General features: G+C 45.3%; 1 protein-coding gene and 1 pseudogene across 2 annotated transcripts; one reads left to right on the top strand and one right to left on the bottom strand.

Moving 5' to 3' along the window:
• Window positions 1–484: 484 nt before the first annotated feature.
• On the bottom strand, window positions 485–26,382 carry Lix1l (limb and CNS expressed 1 like). 2 transcript variants are annotated; one of them, NM_001395134.1, is given in 6 exon segments: window positions 485–3,185; window positions 4,617–4,694; window positions 5,438–5,533; window positions 7,834–7,974; window positions 12,992–13,155; window positions 25,996–26,362. In NM_001395134.1, coding segments are annotated over 6 exon segments (1,014 nt in total). In that variant the 5' UTR covers window positions 26,288–26,362; the 3' UTR covers window positions 485–2,942.
• On the top strand, window positions 3,665–9,199 carry LOC134485660 (high mobility group protein B1-like; annotated as a pseudogene).
• Window positions 26,383–26,651: the final 269 nt, after the last annotated feature.

Below are 26,651 nucleotides of genomic sequence, written 5' to 3'. Positions count from 1 at the left end.
AAGTCGTTCAGTCCCACAAGGCAGGCAGGTGCAGAATAGTGACTCTTCCTTCTTCCAACCTCCTTATATAGGCCTCCAGCAGGAGGTGTGTCCTGGATTAAAGGTGTGTGCCACCATGCCTGGATCTGGGACTTGTTTTGTCCCAGGTGACCTTGAACTCAGAGATCTCCTTGCCTTAAGCTCCTGGGATTCATAGCCACTTTGCCTCAAGATCTCCACACCAAGATCCAGGTCAGAAACTTGTATCTCCCAGCCTCAAGATCAGGATCACAGGTGAGCCTTCCAATTCTGGATGTAGTTCATTCCAGATGTAGTCAAGTTGACAACCAGGAACAGGCTTAGTGGCACATGGCCCTGACCTCAGTACTTGGGAAGTAGAGGTAGAAGGATAAAGTATTCAAGGCCAGCTTTGGCTACATAACAATTTGGAAGCCAACCTTGGCTACACAAGATTCTATCACAGGGGGAAAAAAGTCACTCTGGCTTAATAGACAAAAAAATCATTTTAATTGTGTAAAATTTTACATAGAAAATACATAGAATGTACCAAAAGGATAACTAAAATCTTCAACATCAAAAGTGGACAGAACAATTTTTCTCATGTTCTTTGGAGTCTTGGGTTTTTGAGAAAAACAATAATTCCAGGAGGTACAAGGACAATTCTTCCCCAAACTATAACCCTTAACACATCTTACACAAAAAAAGGAGCCCAGGAGAAACTGGAGGATTCACGGTGTCTAGGTTATAAATATCAATTTAAAAGTCACCCATATCATGTAACTCAGGAGCCTCTGTTCCAACCCAGTGTGTTTTATGAAACAAAGAGACAGGGCTAACTAAAGGAATCAAAGAACCCTTCTCCAAGCACTGACACCAATCTAACTGGACACCCTACTCTGATCCCATGTGTCCTTGTCACAAAGATGATTTTAAAAGTAAGAAAGCTGCTTTTCACCTTGTTCCTACCCAGTGAGCTAACTGATCTAACCATGCTCCCCTCTCTCTTCCTGCCAAACCTCTCACTCCCCTACCCTTTTTGCAGTAGGGATTAAACCCAGGCCTCACATGCCAGGCAGACTCTCTTCCACTAAGCTATGTCCCCAACCCTGTTTTTATTTCATGTTTTTTGAGACAGTCTTGCAAAGTTACTCAGGTTGCCCCTCAGCTCACTCTAGCTGGGGTAGACCTTGAATTTCCAATTTTGCCTTAGCCTCCTTTATAGCTGAGATTACAGACCTGCACCACCAGACCCAACTCCTAATCTAAAATCAAACTGCAACTGTTAAATGGGAAGTCGAATTATAGTGGCATTAACTGTCCCAACTTGATAGAAAGTGCACTGAACAATAATACAATATAGCAGAGACCACAGAAAGGAAGATTGAGCTTACTACATAAAATTCTCCCTGCCTATCCTCCAGGTTAGTTTTCTCTTCACACACAAGTAATCTGTTGTGCTTAAGAAGAGCCACCTTCGAATCCAAGCTTCACTACCCCTGTTCTCACAGTCAGTGTAGAGGAGAAGGAAGAAGCAGGAATTGAGAATGCAAGGTGTGTACATTTCAGAGTAAACAGCATAGCTCAGTAGACAAGAGAGGGACATGGTTCTCTCTAAACAGAATAGCTACAGTTTCTAAAGAACAAGAAGCGTCTTGTCCTGAAAGGAAGGATTGAGGCAGCTGAGGTGGTATTCACTGAAACCCTAGCATGTAGGAGGCTGACAGAGGAAGTCTGCAGTTCAGGTCATTCTCAACTACCAGGAGAGTTGGAGGCCAGCCTGGGCTACATAAACAAAATGGAAAAAGCGTGTGAGTGTGTGTGTGTGTGTGTGTGTATGTATGTACACGTATGTGTGAGTGTGTCTTTATTAAGTCTGGTGAGTAAGACTGGTGACTCCAGGGAACGGTGGAAGGCAAGCAGCCTCAACCCTTACCCTCTTCTCACATCCAGAAATCTAGACTGCTAGTAGGGGTAGATGAGCCCAGGGGCAGCTTAGGTAGTCCCAGCTACCCACCACCATATGAACTGGGTGTGTAACTCTCTTGTTCTGTTTTTTTTTTTTTTTTGGTTCTTTTTTTCGGAGCTGGGGACCGAACCCAGGGCCTTGCGCTTCCTGAGCTAAATCCCCAACCCCAACTCTCTTGTTCTTAGGCAGTTTCTCAGAGTGACTTTAAAATAAGAACCAGGTCAGGCCTGGTGTCCCATGCCTGTGATCTCAGCAGCCTACACCCACAAGTATGCCATCCTCCTAGTCTATAGGATGAGTTCCAGGCTGTGATAAAATGTCCCACAGAACAAAAGGAAGCAGGTCTCCTTCAGGATAAGGTAGGGAAGCCCCCATATGAAGGAGCACTTAGAGGCAAGGAAAAAGGAAAGTGAGCAGGAGAGGTACATCGGAAGGTCGCTGCTAACCAAAACCTGACACTCCCACCCTATTTTAGTGGAGAGAAACCAAGAATATGGGGGAGGTGAGCACAGGCTCCCTGTTCCCACTGTGACTTCTATGTGGGAGGTGAGGGGTCTGAGACAGGATCTTATACACTGCAGCCCATGCTGACCTGGAACTTACTATGTAGACCAGGCTGGCCTCATATTCACAGCAATACTGCCTCAGACTCCTGAGTGCAGAGATCATAGCTCTTTAAAGAGACAGGAACACTTAGTAAATTGTACATGTTAATGACTTAGATAATCTGAAGGTTTAAGAGCCAACTGTGCTCTAAAATAGAACACTGAGATTTCAAAGGTAACTAATCCCCAAAGTGGAAGTTAGAAAATGGATCTCTTAGCAAATAGGAAGCCAGGTGTAGAATTTATACATATATATCTCTATTTTAAAGTATAAAATTGAGAAAGTATATACAGAAATCATCATCCTACGTCTTAAAAAGGAGACATACAAAAAAGGGCCTGAAGAGCCCTGGCGAGTAGAGGGCAGGTGCTTAACAGCTGGAAGAATGCATATTGCCCAACTGCCCAGCAGCCAGCATGAGAATGTCTTTCTTCTCCTTGTGGAAGCGCAACTCCTTGCCCGCCAGCCTGGCTTCATCGAGCTCCCGTTCAGTGGAAGCCAGCTCTCTTGACAGTGCCCCTGGCACACTCTGCTCCCGGCTCACCCAGTCCAAAGCCATTTGGTGGCGAATGTCATCATCTAAGGCCCGATGTGAATAATGAGCCAACACCTCCTGGTCAGAGAGGAATGCAAAGATCACTGAGAAGGTAACACACATACACAGCATATAGCACAATGACCCTGATGGATAAAGACATAAGTCCTGTATATCATATAGCACAGTGATGCCAATGGAACTTAGCCTTGATGTCTGGCTGGAAGTTAGCACGTATGTCCTATAAAGAGTTTAAGTAAACCAGAAGTGGATGGGGCAGGAGATACATGCACAGATCACAGGAGCACAGGGCTCTGCTGTGGGGAGCACAGTGACGTTCAGAACAGCCAGAGCTCTGGGCTCAGGGACAGGATACACCTTCTAGTACCCCAACAGTGTGCAGAAGGTGTTTGTGGTAGAAAATATGGCCACCTTTTAAAGCAGAATAAAATCTCCTAAATGTGTGAAAACCTGAGCATACTATCTCTTTGGTTGGTTGGTGGGTGAGTGGGTGGGTGGGTTGGTTGGTTGGTTGGTTGGTTGGTTGGTTGGTTATTTTATTTGAGACAGGGTTTCCTCTGTGTAACCCTGGCCAACCTGGAACTTTTTCTGTAGACCAAGTACACTGTCTCGAGGTGCCACTTACCCTTGCTCAAGGGTCTGTAGGAATGCCCATAACTTGGGAAAATTATGTTAAAAATGCAATGACTATTTTATTTCTTGTGCTCCAGCTAGCTCCTTGTTCTAGAAGGAATAGAAGGGCTCCATGAAACAATAGAGACTGATCCACAATTAGTGTGACAGACTTACACTCAGAAGGTGATAGTTTCAGAGTTGTCAGCCTGTCTTAGAAGGGAGGCAGAGCAGAGCGGACTAGTTCATGTCATAGCAGCCAGGAAACAGAGGGCAAAAGGTAGGACTTTTTGGTGGTTTATTTTGTTTTGAGACAGGGTCTCACTGTGTACCACTACCTGGCGTGAAACTAGCTAGAACTCAGATCTGCCTGCCACTGCCTCCTAAGAGCTGGGATTAAAGGTATGAGCTACCAAGCCCAGCTTAGCCAACGTTTCTTAAGGGAAACTTTATGATGGGGAAGCAAGGCAAAAGGAGCACAGTGACATTCAAAAAGCAAAGAATACAAGAGCTGGCTGGGTGCCTGCAGAAGGCAGAGACAGGCCAGTCTCTATGTTCAAGGCCAGCTACTCACTACAGAGGGAGTTTCAGGACAGCCAGGGCTACACAGAGGAACCCTGTCTTGAAAAATAAAAACAAAACAAAAGAATCCAAGAGCAGAATGAATGAGGCCTTCAGTGGTCATTGCCTGGTAACCATTTAAGAGCTCAAAGCAGCTCTCCTGCTGCCCTTTTCCCTTGGGTGACTCTTTTTTTTTTTTTTTTTTTTTTTGGTTCTCTTTTTCGGAGCTGGGGACCGAACCCAGGGCCTTGCGCTTCCTAGGCAAGCGCTCTACCACTGAGCTAAATCCCCAACCCCCCCTTGGGTGACTCTTACCTGTCGAGAGCACTGTCTTTCTCTCATGGCCTTAAGGCTGCCATTCCAGTGCAACAGCTGAAAAACTGTCATCAGCTCCTGAGGGAGGAAATGCCGGTGTGAAGGCCATTTGTTGTTGTTGACCTGATGATGACCCCTGGAACTAACTAAAACCCAAGCTGCTGGGTATATCTGTAAGGGACTTTTCTTGATTGGATCATTTGAGGTGGGAAGACACCCCTTAAGTGTGGGCCACACCTCGTGGCAGTCTCTATGAAGGACATGAAGAAGGAAGCTTGTTGTCTGCCTGCTTGCTCCTGCCCTCAGCAGCAAGTCCATTCCTTCATTGGCGTTACAGCCTGCCCCTTTGGGATTTTGGTGGGCACTGAAGACTAGCTGAGACATCCAGCCTCGTGAACTGAACAGACACTGGATTCTAAGAGACAGTCATTGTTGGAAAAGTCAGACCACAGCCTATAAGCCACTCTAATAAACTCTGTGTGTGTGTGTGTGTGTGTGTGTGTGTGTGTGTGTGTGTGTGTGTGTGTGTGGTGGGGTGCCCATGCATTTTATCAGTTCTGTTTCTCTAGAGAACCCTGATTAATACAACCAGGACAGTGACTTTTAGTTAGGAGATTCATCAGAATCACAGGGGAAACTTTTTACAAATTATGTTGGGAGCACCTATAATTACCAATTCTGGTATGCAACCCAGGACTAAACACTGTAAAATCTAGCCACCTTCTCTCCCTGTGTTTTTTCTGAATGAGAAGGTAAAGATTAGTCGGTAGCATTAAACTTGCTGTGTCAGGCTGTCCTGCATTACGTGCATGGAGCTATACCTGGAATTCCAGCATTGACTTGCCCTTGTTAGATTCCAGCATGAATCGGAAGGCACCAATCCCCGTGTTTGGGTTGTCGGCTTCCTCTCTGTTACCCTGGTAACAGGAGAAAGAAAAAGACAGATCTTCAATCAGAATTATTTTGACCAGCACTATCCAATAGCTATTAGTCACATTTTTGTGCGTGTGCATGTGTATGTGTGCATTTGTACTCATCTGGAGGCCAGAGCTAGTGCTATTCCTCAGGAACACTGACCACCTCCTGTTAGAGAGGGTGGTTGGTCTGAGGTTCACCAGGTAGGCTAGCCTGGCTGGCCAAAGAGCCCTAGGGGTCCCCAGCTGTGGAACAATATGAGAGCTGCCACACGAAGCACTTCAAATGGGCTTTGGGGATCAAATAAGGGCCTCCTGCTTGCAAGGCCTTGAATGGTTAAGGCTTTACCCGCTACCTCATCCTCTAGCCCTTCACGAGCCACATATTTAATTTTTAAGGATTGTCTTTTATGTGCGCATGTTTGTGTATCATGTGTGAATGTCAAGGCCAGAGGAAGGCAGCAGCTCCCCTTGGAGCTGGAGTTACAGACAGTTCACCTGACAGGGAACTGAACCCTGGTCCTTTTAGAAAGCAGCAAGTGGGGGCACCGGGCAACTCTGTGCCTCTCGGAGGAAAATCAACTAAACATGGGCAAAGGAGATCCTAAGAAGCCGAGAGGCAAAATGTCCTCATATGCATTCTTTGTGCAAACCTGCCGGGAGGAGCACAAGAAGAAGCACCCGGATGCTTCTGTCGACTTCTCAGAGTTCTCCAAGAAGTTCGCAGAGAGGTGGAAGACCATGTCTGCTAAAGAAAAGGGGAAATTTGAAGATATGGCAAAGGCTGACAAGGCTCGTTATGAAAGAGAAATGAAAACCTACATCCCCCAAAAGGGGAGACCAAAGAGAAGTTCAAGACCCCAGTGCACCCAAGGGGCCTCCTTCAACCTTCTTCTTGTTCTGTTCTGAGTACCGCCCAAAAATCAAAGGCGAGCATCCTGGCTTATCCATTGGTGATGTTGCAAAGAAACTAGGAGCGATGTGGACCAACACTGCCGCGGATGACAAGCAGCCCTATGGGAAGATGGCCGCCAAGCTGAAGGAGAAGTACGAGAAGGATATTGCTGCCTACAGAGCTGAAGGAAAAGCAGCGAAAAAGTGGGTGGTCACGGCTGAAAAGAGCAAGAAAAAGAAGGAAGAGGAAGACGATCAAGAGGGTGAGGAAGAGGAAGAGGATGAGGAGGATGAGGAAGAGGATGAGGAGGATGAGGAAGAGGAAGACAAAGATGAAAAATAAGTTGGTTCTAGAAGTTTTTTCCTTGTCTGTGTAAGATGTTTTTAAACTGTACAGTGTTTTTTTTTTTTAATAGTTAACACACTACTGAATGCGTCTTTAGATAGCCCTGTCCTGGTGGTATTTTCATTACCTTGACTGGTACAGTCTTGGGGGTATAAATTAACATGGAAATTTTTTTTAAAGATTTATTCATTTATTATATATCAGTACACTGTAGCTGTCTTCAGACACACCAGAAGAGGACATCAGATCTCATTACAGATGGTTGTGAGCCACCATGTGGTTGCTGGGAATTGAACTCAGGACCTCTGGAAGAGCAGTCGGGGCTCTTAACCGCTGAGCCATCTCTCCAGCCCCTAGTTTTTGGTTTGGTTTTTGATTTTTTTAATTTGTTTTTTTGAGACAGAATGCCACTGTGTATCCCTGGCTGTCCTGGAACTCAGAGATCAACCTGCCTCTGCCTCCTTCATTCCAGGACTAAATATGTGTGTGTACCAACCAGCTGATAAAGAATTTTCTTATTATTTTTGTTTGTTGAAGATAGGTTCTCTCTATGGTCCTGGTTATCCCAGAAGTCACATGACCATCACTATAAAATTTTTGAATTCCAGAAAACTTGAATTAAAAGGATCAAGATGCCAAAGAAATATAAGGACAAATCAATAAACATAAAAACACAGATAAAGAATTAAAGACAGATTTGGAGCACACAACACAACACAAAAGTTGGTAGAATAAACAGACTAGAAATGCACCCAAAAGGGCTGGAGCCATGGCTCAGTCATTAAGAGCACTGGCTACCGCCCCGAAGGACCAGGGTTCAATCCCCAGCACCCACATAGCAGATCAGAACCATCTATAGATCCAGTTCCAGGGACCTAATGCTCATCTGGCTTCTAGGCACTGCATGTGGTACACCCATATATACAAAATAATAAAATATTTTTTAAAAAGAAAGAAAGAAAGAAATACAGACAGAAAAAAAAAAAAACAAAACCCAAAAATGCATGGGTTCCCCGCCTCTCCCATCCCCCATGCTCCCTCCTTCCATTTCCAAGTTCCTTACATTGAAAGATGCCAGGGCCTCTGAGACACTCTTCTCAATAAATTCATCAGTAATTCTTCGGGATGGATGCTCATTAAACACGGAGTTCATTAATGCAATCTTTGCAGCACTTCGCCGGGCCTCAGCTTTTGTGGGGCAAAACTAGGCAGGAGAGAAAGAGGGAGAATATATACACATCTAAGAGAGGGGAAGAGCAGCAGGGAAGACACCACTGAGGAGAGAGGAGGAACAGGAAGGACACCACTGAGGAAGAGGAGGAAGAAGAAGAGAAAGAGGAGGAGGAGGCAGAGGAGGAGGAGGCAGAGGAGGAGGAGGAGGAGGACGACGAAGAGGAGGTGGAGGAGTAAGAGGAGGAGGCAGAGGAGGAGGAGGAAGAGTGGTGCTGGGCCAGAATGTCTGGCATGAAACAATCGTGGTCAGCAGACCAGAGATGTGTGTTCCTCATAACTTGGTCTCCTGAATAGGCTTGGCCTCTTCCTGCTCGACTTTCTGCCTAGCTGATTCGAATCAGTATGATCAGGAGTTACATATCGGCTCTTTTGTTTTTTTCTCTACTAATAAGAACATCACGACCTGATTTGGTCTTTATGGACCATGCCTCTTTTGAAAGCACTAACAAAAATTAAGTAGAATCAGAATAAAACTATAAGAGACATGATCAATAACTTACAGCAGGAAGAATTAACTGTGGAAAATCCAGACCTCGTAGATAGTGAAAGAATTAAGGCAATAGCTATTAGAGGGGAAAGTTCCATCAATTATAAAAAAAACCCCAAACATTTAGGAATTCCTATCAAGTAGTTACGTGGAAGAAAACATTATTTAATTAGAGCAAGGTGGTGGGCTCCTCCTTTAGGTAAAGACAGCATGAGTAGATACAGGACTACTACGGAGCCATTGCCCTACACAGGGACATATGATGAAGAAGGTGATAGATGGGTTAACATTGATGGAAAGACAGTACTATATTATTCTTTAAATTTTATAAAATGCTTGGCCAGATCACGTCCCTGTGCTTGCCTATTATCAAAAAGAACTATCTTATCTTTAAAAGAATTACATACATTTTGGCTAAGAGAGAATAAAAGACTAAAGATTCCTTACAGCCGGCTGTCCCGTTGTTATCTGAGAGATGATATTTAGAGATCGAGGTAAATGAGGTATATGACCACCATCTGTCACCAGTCTGATTCTCAGGGAAATTTATTTCCTGTCTTGCTTTCTGTTCTGTACTTCATGTATACTGTTAAACTTTTTCTTGGTTATTGTTTGAGTGTATCCTGGCCAGGGGCCAAAAAATTAGCTTCTGTTCAAGCATTGTATATAACCACAAAGCAGATTTCAGTAAAATCGCAGCAGATTCAAACCACCCTGAGTGTGCTGTGTCTGTCATTGCGCCGAACCTGTGCCTTCCTGAGTACCAGAGCCCTGCTTCTCCCACGGTGTCCTCCGTCTGAGTGGTCCATGGCAGAGCAGCAGGGAAGACACCACTGAGGAGGAGGGGGACAGGGAGGAGGAGGGGGACAAGGCGGGGAGGAAGAGGAAGAGAAAGGAAGAGGAGGAAAAGGAGGAGGAGGAGCAGCAGCAGCAGCAGAGTAGGGAAGACACCACTGAGGAAGAGAACATTCGTACACACACCAGGGATGAATCAGTTGCATTCATCACACTTTCCGAAGCTTTACTGAAAAATGGCATGGTGTTTGGAAACACAATTTTAACTAAACATCCTGAAGTCATTAAAGAATTGGAAATGACTACTCCTACCAAATTGAGTGCAGAGCTAGGAAGGCTGCTGAGTCAGCAGATAGCCAGAAGACAGGAAAAGGCCTCTACTTACACTGTCAGTGAACTAATTACTCACACAAATTACTCACACACCAGTTTGTCAGGCAATGGTCTCTGAATTCTAGGTAACTTAAGATTAAAACAAGGCGGAAACCTTTTGGAATTCTGGGATTCTTCCACTTTCTCTTAGCTGTAAACAGGCATTTTCTACACCCAGGACCTTGCGCTTCCTAGGCAAGTGCTCTACCACTGAGCTAAATCCCCAACCCCGGGAAACAGCTTTTTAAAAACAGTAACCAACATGGTATTAGGGCAAATCTGATGTTCAGAAGTCAGATCATCCCAATGTCAGCCCCCTAGCCTACATGGTATTCTATTATAATTAGTCTTTAGCAGGTTCTGCAGAAGCCTCTGTACCTTTGTCATTCATGATTAAGAGAAGTGATGTAGAGTTTTGCTTTTTTGAGACAAAGTCTCTCTCTGTGTAGCTTTGGCTGTCCTGGAACTCACCATGTAAACCAGGCAGACCTTGAACACACAGAGATCTCTCTGTCTCCCAAGTGCTGGGATTAACGGCATGTATCACCACGTTGGCTGGATGTTTCAGCTTTCAAAGGGACAGTGGGAGATGTTGTCACTTAACTATATTGATAAGTCCTGATTTCCTTTGGAGGGCAGTTTCCTCTGAGATAGCTCGATATATCCACATTCAGGCTTGTTTCTCTATTTTTATTTATTACCAACCTGTTAACCACTTTATCCCATAATATTACTACTAAAAATGTCAGCATGAAGAAAACCACTAGGAATATTCTACCTGCCAAGGGGGGTGTAAAATAAGCTAAAAGCCAAGACCAGATCATTTAACTTTCAGAAAGTAACAAATCAAAGTAAAACTCAATCTGTCCTTCAGATTGGGATGAGGTGAGAAGGAGCCATATTATTCTGAGGAAAGAAAAGGGGCTGAGATGGCCCAGTGTTAAAGGACTTGCTGCACAGGTGACAGCTGGAATTCAGATCCTAGCCTCAGAACCCACATACACAATCTCTGCCCGAGGTTCCAGCCTCGGGACCCACATACACGATGTCTGCCCGAGGTTCCAGCCTGTGGAACAGCAGAGCTTGGATCCCCAGAGTGAGCTGGCTGGCAAGAGCAGCCGTGTTGGCAAACTGTAGGTTTGACAGAGATTCTGCACTGATGAGTAAGGTGGAAGAGCGACTGAGGATATTTATGTCAACCTCGGGATTCACACACACAATAGATGTGTACATGCACCCACATACATGTACACCACACATGAAAATGGAAAGCTAATGTAATCATTAGTTATCCTGGGCTTATATTTATTTATCTGAAATGGTACAAGTGTTGAGTCAAAAGGTTTAGTCCTCTGTTTTAAGACAAAGTTTCCAAGCCAGGCATGGTGGTGTACACCTTTAATCCAACAAGGCAGAGGCAGGCAAATCTCCATGGGTTCAGGGCCAGCCTATTCTACATAGCGAGTCCCAGGACAGCCAGGACTATAAACCTTGTCTATGAATGAATAGGTCTTGTGAATGAGTAGATGGATGGATGGATGGATGGATGGATGGATGGATGGATGGATGGATGGATGGATTTCCTTAGGACTTTCTATTTAAGGCAAAAACTGAGCTTCAGTGGTTTTTATTCATGCAATAGATAAATTGTCATCTATGTAGCAGTCTGAATGGGTGGCAGGTTTTTAATACTGACCAAGAAAGAAGATAGTTTGCAAGGCCCTGGGTTCAAGCCGATGTGTATACACACACATATACACATATACAGAGAGGGGAAAACAGATACAGTTGGGAACACTTGCAAAGACAAGCAGTAATGGTACATTGTAAATCATATGACGGGGAGGCCCAAGGTGCTGTGCACACAACAAGGGCTCCGACCATATCTAATGGACACAATCACATGAAAACTAACCAAAGGTGTCTATTATCTTCTTTTAATTCCTATTCAGACTCTTTAAGGTGACATTTTAGAAGGCTGCCTTCCTCTCTGAAATGGAAAAAAAAAAACAATTCTTGATAATATTCATACCAATCTATATAATTTCTTTTTAAAGATTTTTATAATCTGCTGTTTTATTTGTGTATAAATCAGGGTGGGAGTGCCAGTAAAGGCCAAAAGAGAGTGTCGGATTCCCTGGAGCTGGAGTTCCCAGTGGTTGTGATCTGCTTGAAATGACTGCTGGGATCTTAACTTGGTCCTCTGAAAGAGCAGCCAGTTCTCTTAATGGCTGAACTATCTCTTTAGCCCCCACAATTTCTCTCTATCCTATAAAAGTCTTCAAACATTTTATATCTGCATAGAACCTTAACAACAGAAAAACTTTAGAAACAATGTAACCTGGAAGCTAGGACTGTAGGCCAGTTGTAGAGTGTTTGCCTCTTGTGCTGGAGCCCTGGGAGCAGCCCCCAGGCAAGCACTTCATAAATGGAACATGCCAGCTCTATTTCTCATAATCCCAACACATGGGAGACGGAAGCAGGAGGATCAAAGTTCAGCATGGTCATCCATATTTTGAGGATAGGCTGGACTACATGAAATCCTGTCTTTCAAACATGAAAATAAGGAAGAGGGGATGGAGAAATGACTCTTCTTGCTCTTAGAGAGGACCTGAGTTCAGTTCTCACACACAGAGAGCCCACATCACAAGGTTTACCCCAGGGACTTAATAGAATGGCATCTGCACTGACTTACACATTCCCTCAACACATGTAATCAAAAATAAAATCAGAGCAGGGTAGCAGGGGCAGGCAGATCTCTTAAGGGCCAGCCTGGTCTATCAGCAAGTTCCAGGACAGCCAGGATTGTCACAGAAAAATAGTAGGAGTAGGAGTAGGAGTAGGAGTAGTACCAGAGCTGGAGAGAGAACTCATTGGTTGCAAGCACAGGCTGCTCTTATAGAGGACTCAGGTTGGATTCCCAGCACCCACATGCCAGCTCAGAACAGTCTGGAACTTTAGTTCCAGGGTATCTGGGCACTCCTCAAATGTGCTACACAGACATGGAAGCTATCAAGATGCCCATACACATTTCAAAAAGAAGAAATGGCCAGAAGTTGGAGTGTGATCGTGGAAGCCAGATTAAATCAAAGGTTGGTGCTGGGAGTGCAGTCATAACTGCTTGAATTTGAAATGGGGTTGAGTTGTGGGCCCAAAGAAAGCATGCTAATTGAGGCTCCCCTGTGTCCTCATGAGCCTCAGGTGCTGGAAGGACTCCCTCAGAGTTAGTCAGTCCTCATATTCATGACATCAGGCAGAGATTGATGGCCAAAGTAACAAACGTCCTTATTAGCACTTACACATTTACCCTAGCTGCTGCTGCCTCATGAATTACCTGGAAACTCCCGAAGCAACTCCCCCCAGGCAGAGTAACATAGCAGACGTAGGGAGGGCTGTTGGAGGGGACCATCTCGTACACCACCAGAGCCCCGTTCTTCAGGTCAGCGCCCCGAGACTGCTTCATCTGCCAGAATTCCTGAAGGGCCTCCACCACGTTCACTGCAAGAGGGTAAACAGACTAATAAATCAGCATGCCACAGCTGGGCTTCCTCCCTCCTCTTCCCCTCCCCCAGTGCTCTAGTTCCTAGCTTCTCAAACTGTAGGGCTGTGACCGTATATGGGGTAAGAGAGAGTGGGAAACTGAGAACAGGAAAAGGCTTCTGGATGTGCTGTAACCAAATTAATCCAAAATCAAATGTGGAGTGAGTCCAGGGTTTCTGACGGTGCCGCTGGTGGAGAATCCCGCAGCGATGCAGCAGCCTTGGCGCCTTGTGACACGACAGAGATGGCTGAAACACTCTGCTCAGATTGCAGATGCTTACCGTGTCTAACACAAAAATCTTATGGAAACACAATAGTTTCCAAATAGTTCCAAAATAGTATATTTTTATTGTATTGTGTTAAAATGTTCAATTTAAAAATTGTTGTGTGGGGCTGAAGAGATGGCTCAGCCATTTAGAGCATTAAAGTGTTAGATTTATCTTTTTTCTTTTTATGCATATGAGTGTTTTGCCGGCATGTATGCCTGAACGTCACATGTAGTGCTGGTTAAGGTTAGAAGCACACATCAGATCCCCTAGAATTGGAGTTGGGATGGTTGAGGGCCACCATGTGGGTGCTGGGAGCCAAACCCTAGTCTATTAAGTCATCTCTCTAGCCCAATATTTGCTTTTGAAAGTTACTGGTTTAAGTTTGACTAAAATGGATGGATGGATGGATGGATGGATGGATGGATGGATGGATGGATGGATGGATAAGTGGAGGTCACCGAGATAACTTTCCTTAAGACTGGTGAGCTAGTTCTATTCACATAAAGACGGAAGAGAACTGACTCCGTGGAATGGTTTTCTGACCTCCACGAATGCCATAGCACAAACACCCATAAACTTGCATCATGCACACACATATACATAAACAAGTACAATTTTAATTCTTATGCAAATTTTGGCTTGTGAGTACAAGTTTTCTTTGTAAAGGTTTACTATTTTTGTATATGGATGTGTGTGCATGAGTGTGTGTACGTGCACCATGTGTGTGCAGGTACCCATGGATCCAGGAGAGGGTACTGAGTCCCTGGACCTAGAGTTGTTAACAATTTCTGGAACGGCCCTAACTACTTCTGCCACTCTGTACTAATGCAAATCAGCTCTCAGTATTGATGATGATGTGTTCAGAGTATCAATAAACTTTAAAAATGTTGACAATGCTCTATATCCATGGTGTCAAGTACTCAGCCTAGATTTACTTTGTTAAGAAAGAACACAGGTAAATGAACAAAATAAGAAATAGATATACTAGATGATGGTGGCACACACACCTTTAATCCCAGCACTCTCGAGGCAGAGGCAGGTTTTTGAGATGGAGGCCAGGCTGGTCTATAGAGCAAGTGCTACGACAGCCAGGGTTACACAGAGAAACCCTGTATTGGAAAAAAACCAACAAACCAATAAATAAATAAATGCAAATAAATAAGTATGTCTATCTCATTAGTATGCATATTGTCTTAATCTTTAGTAAATGGTAAAATTATATATGTGTGTGTATATGTGTGTGTGTATATATATATATATATATATATATATATATTATCTATGTGTGGCTTTGTGCATGTGTGTCTGAATGTGAGTGAAGGTGCACATGCCACAAGCCATCTGTGAACAAAAGACAATCTTGGTTTATTAGTCCTCGATGTCTGCCTTGTTTGAGGCAGGGCTTCTTGTTCTTCACTACTAAGCCATGCTGGCTGGTCTTCCAGCCTCCTGGTATTTTGAGTCCATCACTCATCTTGCCTCAGGCACACTGGGATTACAGATGTGCTGCACTGCATCCACCATTCCATGGATTCTTCCAAATGTGAGCTCTGGTCCTCACACTTGTGTGGCACATACTTTATCCACTGAGTCATCTCCCTAACCCTAAAGAACTGTTTTAACATTTAATTCTGGCTTATTACCAAGAAATGTTTGATTTGTATATCTATTCTATATACCTATATTCCCAAGGTTTCAGAACAACTTCTTGGGCAAAAAGGTGGCCAGTGAACAGAGTTTAAGGGCCCCTGCTTTATCTCACATTTTGGTTAGTACTGGGTACCAAAGTAGCTTAACTTAAATACTACAGCCAAAGTTTCAGGGCTGGCCAGCAATATTACTGTGTAATAAAATACAAGCAGTCATTCTACAATCGGTCAACTGGCCTGGGACAATGACGCCCATCACCCAGGTGGCAGCTCCATCATATTTATGGAGTACTTACTAAATGACAGGCGTTTCCATGGGCCTTTACACACCACGTATAACCTTAGGAGGCAGGTCTTTTAGTCATCACCATTTTACGGATTATAAAATGAAGAAGGGTTCAATAATTGCGCTATGGCTGGAGAAATGGCTCAGGGGTGAAGAGCATTGGCTCCTCTTCCAGAGGACTAGGGCTCAATTTTCCAGGGCCCATATGTCAGCTCACAGTAGTCTGTAATAACAGTCCCTGGGGGGATCAGATGCCACCTTCTAGCTTCTACAAGCACACAGGTGACACATAGATGTATACACAGGTAAGACACCCATACATATAAAATACAAATAATTACAACTTTTTAAAAACTTTTTTATTTATTGTATGCATGTGAGTAAACTGTAGCTGTCTTCAGACACACCAGAAGAGGGCATCAGATCTCATTACAGATGATTGTGAGTCACCATGTGGGTACAGGGATTTGAACTCAGGACCTGTGGAAGAGCAGTCAGTGCTCTTAACCACAAAGCCATCTCTCCAGCCCAGAACATTTTTTAAAAAGGATTTTAAAAATAAATTTATTTATTATGTATAGAGTTCTGCCTGCATGTACACTTGCACACCAGAAGAGGGCATCAGATACTATTATAGGTAGTTGTAAACCACCATGTGGTTGCTGGGAATTGAACTTAGGACCTTTGGAGGAACAGCCAGTGTTCTTAACCTCTGAGCTATCTCTCCAGCCCCACATTTTTTTTTAAAGGCTATGAACTACTGAACCATCAGGCTTCGGAATGAGAAACAAAGCCAGCTGGGTGTGGTGGCACACATTTGTAATCCTCACACTCGGGAAGCTGTGGCAGAAATTTAAGATTGTGAGATTGTGCTGCCTAGTTTGTTTGTTTGTTTTTTTTTTTTTTTGGTTCTTTTTTCCGGAACTGGGGACCGAACCCAGAGCCTTGCGCTTCCTAGGTAAGCGCTCTACCACTGAGCCAAATCCCCAGCCCTGTGCTGCCTAGTTTTATGTCATCTTGACAAGGTAGGATCATTTGGGAAGAAGGAATATGAATGCATAAACTGTCTCTATAGGACTGGCCTGGATGCAAATCCATAGGGCAGCATTTTCTTGACTGACAGTCTATGTGTGAGGGCCCATTCATTGTGGTGGTGCTGCCCCAGTGGACCTGAGTTGTATAGGAAAGCAGGCCTCGTAAGCAACATGGAGCAAGTTAGAAGCAGCACTCCTCGATGTCCTCTACATCAGCTCACGTCCATAGGTTCCTGCTAGGTTTGAGTTCCTGCCTTGTAATGGCTATTCTTGGTTGTCAATTACATCTAATTAAGTAAAATCACTCAGTGAGGGATTTTTTTCTTAAAAATAACTTATTTTCATTTTATGTATAGTGGTGTTCTGCCTGCATGTATATCTGTGTAAGAGTGTCAGATCTTAGAGTTACAGATAGTTGTGAGCTGCCATTAAACTCAGGACCTCTGGAAAAGCAGCCAGTGTTCTTAACCACTGAGCCATCTCTCTAGCTGCCCCTCGCGCCCTTTTTACTTTGTTTTTCCTTCACTGGCATTAAAACCTACCATTTGGGATTCCGGCATCTATTCAAGACCAGCTGAGACACCCAGCCTCGTAGACTAAGCAAGCAACTTCTGGATTCACGGACTTTCCATTCCAGGCAGCCATCGTTAGATTAGCTGGACCATGGCCTGTAAATCATTCTAATAAATGATTTACACACACACAAGCACATATGCACACATGCACATGTTAGAGAGATATGAGAGAGAGAGGTTTACTATATCAGCTATTACTCTAGAGCCATACCTTGACTTTCCTTGGAATTGTGAACTGAAATAAACCCTTTCCTCCCCAGGCTGCTTTTTATCATGATGTTTTACGACAGCAATGGGAACCCTAAGAGCAAGGCCATCATAAAGGGGGAGGGGCTAGGAGAGTGTTCTTGTGGTTATAATACTTGTTGTGCAATCGTGAGGCCCTGAGTTTGGATTCCCAGAACCCATGTAAAAGCTGATATAATGTATATATGTAGCCCCGGTGTTGGGGAAGGGGACGTTGGGTAGAGACAGGTCCTTGAGCTCACTGGTTAACCATCCTAGACAAAAAGAAGAGCTCTTGTTTCAGTGAGAGATCCTGTCTCAATAAGAAGAAGGCTGGAGAATGACAGGGAAGATACCTGGAGCCAGTCTTTGGCCTCATGGGCACACATGGGGAGGTCACCGTGCACAGGAGATTATGTATATGTGACAAACTGAGACCTTGGTTCCACAGTCAAATCATTTCTTTTTTTTTTTCTTAAAGATTTATTTATTATAGATGAGTACACTGTAGCTGTCTTCAGACACACCACAAGAGGGCATCAGATCTCATTACAGATGTTTGTGAGCCACCATGTGGTTGCTGGGATTTGAACTCAGGACCTCTGGAAGAGCAGTCATTGCTCTTAACCACTGAGCCATCTCTCCAGCCCCAGTCAAATCATTTCTTGTTGTTGCTTGTTGTTTTTTCATTTGCTTACTTACTTGCAGGACAAATGTAGCCAGGCAAGGACTCTACACTAGAGACTTTAAAACATTTTTTTTAATTTAAAGGTATTTATATGTATGAGTGTTTTACCTGCGTGTATATATGTGCACCACTTACATGCCTGCTACCCTTGGAGGCCAGAGGATATTGGATCCCCTGAAGTTCACAGTTATAAGTGGAATAGAACCCAGGTCCTCGGGAAGAGCAGCTGGTGCTCTTAGCCTCTGAGCCATCTCTCCAGCCTCTTAGTTTTGCATGGAACTGGAACTGGCCCAGAGCCCAGTGTGAAGAAGATAAAAAAAGTTACCGTGAGGGTCATGTCTAGGCTGAAGCATGAGCTGGAACTCTTTAGGCAAAAGGTAAGAGAATAGTACACCATATAACAGATATGGAGGCCGTGAGAGAGCAGGAAGCAGAGCAAACTCAGAGAATAAGGGCCCACTGTGCCTACAGGAAAGTGCAGGGTGGCTGTAAAAAGAGGCAGTGACCAGACTGGGTAGGGCTGTGTTTAGGGTCTGATCAAAGCAATGCATTTTACATAGAAAGGGGGATCTGGTATGTTCAGCTTTGGCTGCAGGGTTCCAAACATTTCAAAAGACTTTAACTGGAGCCTCATAAATCACACATACCTTCTGGTACCTTATGGCATGAATACTCTCCCTCTCTCAATTACCACAAAACTCATCCATTTCTTCACATTGTGTTAATTTGGATCTGTCAAGAAAGTGCTAAGATAAGATAAACATGCAAGAGATTTATTGGAGTAGGCGGACAGGACAGCCCTCAGGGCACAATGGATGTCTGACATGTGGAAGACAGGGAAGGAAAGAGGCTTAAATTTGGGCTGCACTGTAGTTCCAAGAAAGGTCTGGCCAAGCCAAGAAGTCTTTATGTCAAAGGAATCCCAGATCTTACCCCATATGCCTCATGGGCCTGCATTAACATCCCTGTTATGCTCAGTCATTGACAGGGACAGTGGCAGGAATCTCGGACTGTGTGCAAATGTGGTGATGGACCTAGAGGGGAGGGCGAGACTGTGAGCCCATTTTGCTTCAGAAGAAGGGATCTGACCCAAACACTTTCACTAAGCAAAACTCAGTCTTTAAGGGTGGGGAGAATAGCACACAGCCTTGGCTAACTAATCAGAAGTGGGTGGCCAATGAGTCAGCTCTTACCTGCTCTACAAACTAAAACAAAGATCCCCACAGAGAGGCCGGTAGGGAAAGCAGCAGAAACCCTTTCCTTGGCTCATAGCCTATACTTGACTGACTTGGTAGAGTGCTCATTCTTCTATCAAAAGACTGCATAAAAAGGAAAGGCTCCCTATCTTGTCCTTGGGCCCGGTGAGGCTCTTCAGAGGTCACTCTGGCCCAGAGAGCTCTGCCATCTTTGATCTTTCAATTGAGACCTTTTCGGCCCTTGTCTTTGAGACAAACGACAGCTCCCCTAACATACGAACAACAGGGGAAATAGTAGGGTGGAAGAGAAGGGGAGGCGAACATGGGGAAGGGCCTATTCAAAGCTTATGCCTGCCTCACATCCAGCTGAACTGGACCCTGGCATACAGCACAGGGCTAGTTCTTTCATGATCCCTCAAAGTCTAAGGAAATGGAGCAAATTTAGGTAATACTGAATATGAAATGAGAGACTGGGGAAAAGGGGGTTGTGGTTTTGTTTGGGGTTTGGTTTGGCTTTTTCTTGTTTTTTAAGCAATTGATTGTGATCTACATTTGAAAATGCCCCTAAGTGATGCTGTGATGTGGGGAAGTGGGAGCTCTGGGGCTCAAAGCCTGCAACAGAATTGCAGCAGGAATCTAGATACCTTAACTGACCTGTTCTTTCCAGCTTGGGAAACATAACCCAAGATCCAATCTATGTCTGAGCTTCAAAGGGCTTCACGAGTCCCCTAAAACTTACAAACAGTTCTACGTGTGCATTGTATGAGTTTGTACTTGTATAAATGAATAGCCCATAGGGTTTTGTTTTGTTGTTTGATTTGCTGTTTTGTTTTTCAAGACAGGGTTTCTTTGTGTAGCCCTGGCTGTCTGGCAACTTGCTCTGTAGACCATGCTGGTCTTGAACTCAGAGATCCATCTGCTTCTGCCTCCTGAGTGCTGGGATTAAAGGTGTGTGCTACCACTGCCCAGCAGGTTTTGTTTTTGTTTTTGTTTTTGTTTTTGTTTTGTTTTGTTTTTAAAGCAGATTTTCAGTAAGAAATCATGGGCATAATGGTTTGTATAAGATATTTGAAGAAGTGCTATCAACAGAATATTTTTGACAAATGCAAATGCTTTGTGGAAGATATTGACAGATGCTGGGTTGAGATAAAGACCAAACTAGTGAGGAATGTTAAAATGCTTATACCATGATACTGCAAACACAAAAGGGAATATTTGGTTTTGCTTTTTACCTGTAGGAAATAAAACACTAGATTCTGTCTAAATGAAATGTTGGTGACAAATTGTTTATTCCCAAGGATAAAGACATTAAAATGATGACCTCAGGCAGAGGTGGGTGGATCTGAATTTGAAGACAGCCTGGTCTATAGACTGAGTTCCAGGGCAGCCAGAATTATATAGAGAAACCCTGTCTTGGGCAGACAGACAGACAGACAGACAGACACACAGACACACACACACACACACACACACACACACACACACACACGCACGCACGCACAGAGTGCACATGTTTATTAAATGGACCTAAAAAAGACAATAAGTATAGAGTGAAGACATAGTTCAGTTGTAAGGTGCTTGCCTAACATGCCCGAAGGAAATGCTAGCTCTGGGTTAGTTCCCAAGCATGGGAGTGGGGTTGGGGGTGGGTGGGTTGGGGGGATGAGGGGATTAACATAGGAGCAACAATAGTAATGTACTGGCTGGCTTTGTGTGTCAGCTTGACACAAGCTGGAGTTAATACAGAGATGATGGGGGTGGGGGAGTGTAGCCCATTGTGGGTGGTGCTGTCCCTGAGCTGGCGGTCCTGAGTTCTATAAGAGAGCAAGCTGAGCAAGCCAGGGGAAGCAAGCCAGTAAGTAACATCCCTCCATGGCCTCTGTATCAGCTCCTACTTCCTGACCTGCTTGAGTTCCAGTCCTGACTTCCTTTGGTGATGAACAGCAATGTGGAAGTGTAAGCTGAATAAACCCTTTCCTCCCCAACTTGCTTCTTGGTCCTGATGTTTGTGCAGGAATAGAAACCCTGACTAAGACAAGTAATAATAAAAGAGTAAGTCCAGGGTCAGAGGCAGTAGTGTGCATCTGGAATCCCAGCCCTGAGGAAGCTGAGTCAAAAGGATGGCATATTTGAGGCCAACCAGGACTACATGAGACCCTTCCTCAAAAAACAAAACAAACAAAAACCCAAACCAGCCCATAGGTAGGGAAAAAAGATGAAAACAATATTGTGGTAAGGATAAAGGTGTTAAAAGAGGGTAACTAGGTAGTGACACAGAGAGGTGAGGGGTTGCCCTGATCATTTTGGTTTGCAAGAATAAGCTGTGAGAGGTTCAAGATATAATGGAAATGGGGAAGCTGCTTAACAATATTTTGTCTAATATTTTCCTCTTCAGTTTTTGGAAGGCCATGAGTAGCCTAGGGCATGCAGAAGTCTTTGAAGGCCAGCACTGTGGAGTAGCAGTGGGTTCAGTGGGGAACTCCATCTACTGAAGCAGGATGCATTACATCCTGCCAACATGTACTACTTCAGTCCTGGGAACCAGGCTACCTCATGGGACAAGGACTTTGCAGATGTGTTTGCCGACTCTGACTCAGGGAGTCATGGATTACACCAGTGGCACAGAGAGGCAGAGGCAAGGGGATCTCTATGAGTTCGAAACTAGCCTGGTCTTATTATGAGTTCGAAGCTATTGAGAGTCACACAGCTCTACAGACACCACTACTGCCTGCTTCAAAAGAAAGAAAGAGAAGAAAGGAAGAAAGGAAGAAAAGAAGAAAGGAAGGAAGGAAGGAAGGAAGGAAGGAAGGAAGGAAGGAAGGAAGAAAGGACAAAAAAGAGCAACAAAACTGTGAAGGGGAGCTCAGAGTTGGCAACACACAGAAGAGGAGACATCACAGAGGCAGACACTGGAGTGGTGTGGTCATGACCAGGGCTCAGGAATGTTGCTGCTGCCAGGAGCCCGAGAAGGCAAAGGAGACTAGGCTTTCTGGCAGGATCCTGCTAATACCCATTTGGTCCAGTGATACTGATGTTAATGTCTGGCCTGCAGAACTGTAGAAAAACACACACTATTTTGTTAGGGCTCCCATAGTCCAGGTTGGCCCTGTGTAGCAGGGATTGCCATGAATTCCCATTCTCCTCCTCCTCCATCTCCCAAGTGAGGATACAGAAGTGCGCCATCAGACCTGATCCTTTCTTTTTTTTTTTTTTTAAAGATTTTATTTTATTGTATATGAGTACACTGTAGCTGCCTTCAGACACACCAGAAGAGGGCATCAGATCTCATTACAGATGGTTGTGAGCCACCATGTGGTTGCTGGGATTTGAACTCAGGACCTCAGGTCGGTGCTCTTAACCACTGAGCCATCTCTCCAGCACCCCTGCTTCCTTTCTTTCGCTTTAAGCAGCACAATATATGATGCTCTGCTCTGTCAGTCACAAGAAATTAACAGGGGTCTGGTCCAATATTTCCAAAAGTTATAAATGCCCACACAGATTAGCTCCAGTGATAGTTAGTCTGTGATTGTAGTGACAAAGAAAATACCATGTGAAATTCATTTATTCTTGGGCTGGAGCGATGGCTTGATGGTTTAAAGCACCTGCTACTCTTCCAGAGGACCCAGCTTCAATTCTCAGCACCCACACAGTGGCTCAAAACCATCCGTAATTCCAGTCCCTGGGGATCCAACACCCTCTTCTAGCCAATGTGGCACTAGGCATGCACATGGTACACAGGTATGCATGCGGGCTAAACACCCATAAACAAAAATCAAGACAAGTACTATAATACCCATTTTGCAAAAAGTATACAGCTTAGGGGACAGACCAGAAGTGACAGAACCAGGATTAAGAACTAATAATTCCCTTGGCTCCAAGCCACGCCCTCTTCCATGGTGTGCTACCTTGCGATATTACACCATCGACCCTCACACATGTTCTAAAGCAGACTAAATATGTAACTTGCTCACCACTGCACCTGGTGAGCAGTAAACATTTGTTAAATGGAAAAAAAATGGAACAGATAAAGCATAAAAACGAGTGAGCAATATCACAGAGATCACAGTGCATGACAGGGCCAGGTCCCCAGTCAAAATCTCTCACACTGTGAGCTGAGCTGAGAAGCAACAGCAAACCAGGCATGATGGCACACGTTTGTTATCCCAGCAGTTGGGAAGCTGAGGCAGGGGAATCACCCTGAATTAAAAAGTCTGAACTACATGGTGAGTTCCATACTAACCTGGGCTATATACCAAGGACTTTTCTCAAAAAAACAAAACAAAGCAAAAGAGCCGGCACAAGTGTGTGCGTGTGTGCGTGTGTGCGTGTGCGTGCGTGTGTGTGTGTGTGTGTGTGCGTGTGTGTGCGTGTGAGAGAGAGAGACTTTTGAGCAGGTGTGGGTAGGGGAGTGGGAACTAACCTATAGATGAGGGAACACCAGAAGAGAGAAGAGAGAGAGCGAGAGAGAGAAAGAAAGAGAGAGAGAGAGAGAGAGAGAAAGAAAGAGAGAGAGAGGGAGAGAGAGAGAGTGTGTGTGTGTGTGTGCGTGTGTGTGCGTGTGTGCGTGCGTGCTCCGACCCAATGCTGGTGAAGATAAATCTAAGAAGTCAGTACTGGAAACGGTGCGTCTAGACTCCTCAGGAAAAGGATGAAGGATTCGAACTGAAGATGGCAGGTAAGGTATCCCCAGACGAAAGAGGGATCTGGACCAAGACCAAAGTAAATTGTATTCAGGGCACCAGAGCCACCCCAAATGTCATGCCATCAGTCACAAGGGTGTGTGGGTGTCTGCCAAGGGCAGCTTTGCCGATTAACTGAAGCAGAGAAGTGGTTCCATGTGGTGAAGGACTCTGAGCCAAATCTGCAGAAAGCCAAATTCTCCTACAGCACTGGCTGGACACCCAGACTGGAAACGAGAGACTCAAGAATAATAAGACTGGGGCGGGGGCACTGAAGGGGAGACGCAGCACAGAATCCGAAGCCTGGTTGTTCTTTGTCAGCACAATTCCTTTGTTCCTTCATCCTTTCTTGGGAAACTAAAAGAGTTTTCCACACACCCAGTTTAGAAGCCAAACCAGAGGCTCTTCAGGGCACAGAAGCATGGGTGAGGATATATTTCTCTATCATGTTGATAAGTGCCTGTAAGTTTCCAAGAGGAACTCTTCAGACATAGGGTAGCTACTTCTGTCCACTACTACACCGGAGGCAAAATGTTGCCCTCAGTACTGAGGTAAAAGGAGCTGGGCATGCTACCGTACGCCTTGCTAAACGTGGGAACCGACCTGGAAAGTGGCTGTATGGACTCACTAGTTTCAGAAGTGCATCCGTTTGTATCCACAGCACCCTGCAGAAAGAATCCTAGCTTGGCTGGCATTCAAACTGGTTAGAGAGCAAAGGGAGGGTAACAGTAAATGAGCCATCAGATGTGCAGCGGAGTGGATCTGAACATTCAAGTCACTGAAATCTTCCAGTTGACAAAGATACAAACATTTAAGAGTAGAAGAAAATGAGCCATGTTTCAAAGAAGAGATAACCAGAAAATCTGGGCTGGCAATCATTTCAAGTGCCCACTCTGTTGTCAGTTGCAGGATCTTAATTAACCCAGAGCACAACCCTTGAAGAAACTTGCTCAGTGAAGTTAGGAGTCCCTTTGCACCCACAGACACAGCCAGACTGACAGGCCTCGGAAGCCTGTCTGCTCTTTTCACTGATGCTTCCAAAAGGAAGTAAAGAGTAGAGTGGAAGGAGGACAACACCCTGGAAAAAAATAAAGGTGGGAAATGCTGTGCAACTTTTCTCCCACTAAGACAGAAAGGATGCTGTCCCTTTTAGACCCAGGAGGTCCTGACCAAGGAAACAGAAGTGATGTGTTGGAAACTCCAGACTTAAAGTCTGAGTCACACACCCTTCGCTGTGTGTTTCTTGCCGTTTAAACTATGAATTTGGAACCAGGATTCTGACAGGAAATTGGTTAACATTGCCTAAACAAAAACAACAAAGAAAATCCTCACATCCCTCTTCGCTGAAATTAAGCATCTTTAAGCTGGCAATTTCTAAGCAAAATAGGGTTGTTGCCTGGCTCATTTCCACAGAATTCAGCATAGAGTGAGCCAGGGCCTGAGATTTATCCTCAGTTCCTGGGCAGGGGCCAGGAACACAGCGCCAGACAGACAGAGGCCCGAGTTGTGAAGCTCCAAACTAAGACTCTAAAGTGAGGCACCAAGTCACAGGAAATGGCACGGCCTCAATGGTGTGGGTCCAGATTCAAAAGAACAGTTATTGTGAGTGACTTTTGAAAGCACTACCTAATTCTCCAGCAGATCTGAAGTCCTGATGGAAATTTCATGTCAGGGGCAGGGTGGATAAGTATGTGAAGAACTAAAAAAGTCGGGGTTTAGAAGATGAAGTACAGGGGTTCAGGAATTGCTGAGATCAGATAGAGAAGACAGAGAAGGGTAGGGAGGAGAAATGTCCTGGGTCTGAGATAAAGGAGAGGATCCCACACAATAGGAGCCGGTTCTCAAAGGGAGGAAGGACATTAAAACCTTTAAGCCTCCAGGAGTTCGGCTGTTGACAGAGAAAAAGTTGGGAAGAAATGAGAATTGCATCTGAAAAAAGGAGTCCCTGGAGAATGCATTAATAACTCTGTGTGTGTGTGTGTGTGTGTGTGTGTGTGTGTGTGTGTGTGTGTGTGTGTGTGTGTAGACGCGCGCGCACAGGCGCGCGCGCGTGTGTGTGTCCAGAAGGAAACTCCCCAAAAGGAAATGCATGCAAGGGCTGGACGCCAAGCAGAGCCACTGTGAGGACGGTGGGAGCTGTGGGAGCCATGCTCCTGCCTAGAGGGTGTCCCGCAGAAGGCCAGTCCCCGACACTTACCTCGACCATAGCCCTGCGTGTGCTTGGCGAAGCTCCTCACCACCGCCTCCACCGCCTCGCGCAGCACCGCCGGGCTCCCCGTAGCGCCGGGGGGCAGGGGCAGCCCGGGGGCCCCAGCCAGAAGCAGTGGCGGCGGGGGCGGGGCGGGGGGCGGTGGGGCGGGCGGCGGGCCTGCGGGGGGTGTGGCGGCGCTAGTTGGGGCCCCGGTCACCCCCGGCCTCAGTGCTCGTAGAGTGCCTCTCCCGCCGACACCTACGCCGGGCTGCAGCCGCTGTGCTCGCATAGTCTCCATCCCGGCGGCTGGCGGAGCTGGGCCCCGGAGCCTGCCAGCCTGGCGAGCTAACGGTCCCAGCCACCCCAGTGAGCAAGAGCCGGGAGACTGAGGGCGGTGCCGGGATCCAGCTGTCAGTCAAGAGAGGGCGGGAACGAGCCAGATGCGATGCCAATCACTGGTTGAGAGGGAGGAAAGGGGTGGGCCCTTAAGCCACCTTAGGCAAATGATTGAGGAAGGCGGAGGCTACGGGAACCAATTGAAAAAAGACAAGGCTAAATCGTCTAAGAAGGAGAGCTTCTGAGCATCTTTGGGAATCCTGTGGTAAGCGCTAGAAATCCGGCCAGACCCCTAGGGCGGGGCTTGAAGGAAAATAGACCTGGAT

This window comes from Rattus norvegicus, chromosome 2, assembly GCF_036323735.1.
Source record: "Rattus norvegicus strain BN/NHsdMcwi chromosome 2, GRCr8, whole genome shotgun sequence".
Taxonomy (NCBI): Eukaryota; Metazoa; Chordata; class Mammalia; order Rodentia; family Muridae; genus Rattus; species Rattus norvegicus.
This window is presented reverse-complemented; position numbering and strand designations above follow the sequence as displayed.

Bases quoted from the DNA above. Each gene is read 5' to 3' on its own strand.
- Lix1l (XM_039102934.2), bottom strand. From the start codon at position 26,287: ATGGAGACTATGCGAGCACAGCGGCTGCAGCCCGGCGTAGGTGTCGGC. The intron at 13,156-25,995 runs GTAAGTGTCGGG...ACCCTCTTGCAG, and splicing joins CACGCAGGGCTATGGTCGAG to TGAACGTGGTGGAGGCCCTT. The intron at 4,695-5,437 runs GTATAGCTCCAT...TTCCTCCCTCAG, and splicing joins AGTCAATGCTGGAATTCCAG to GAGCTGATGACAGTTTTTCA.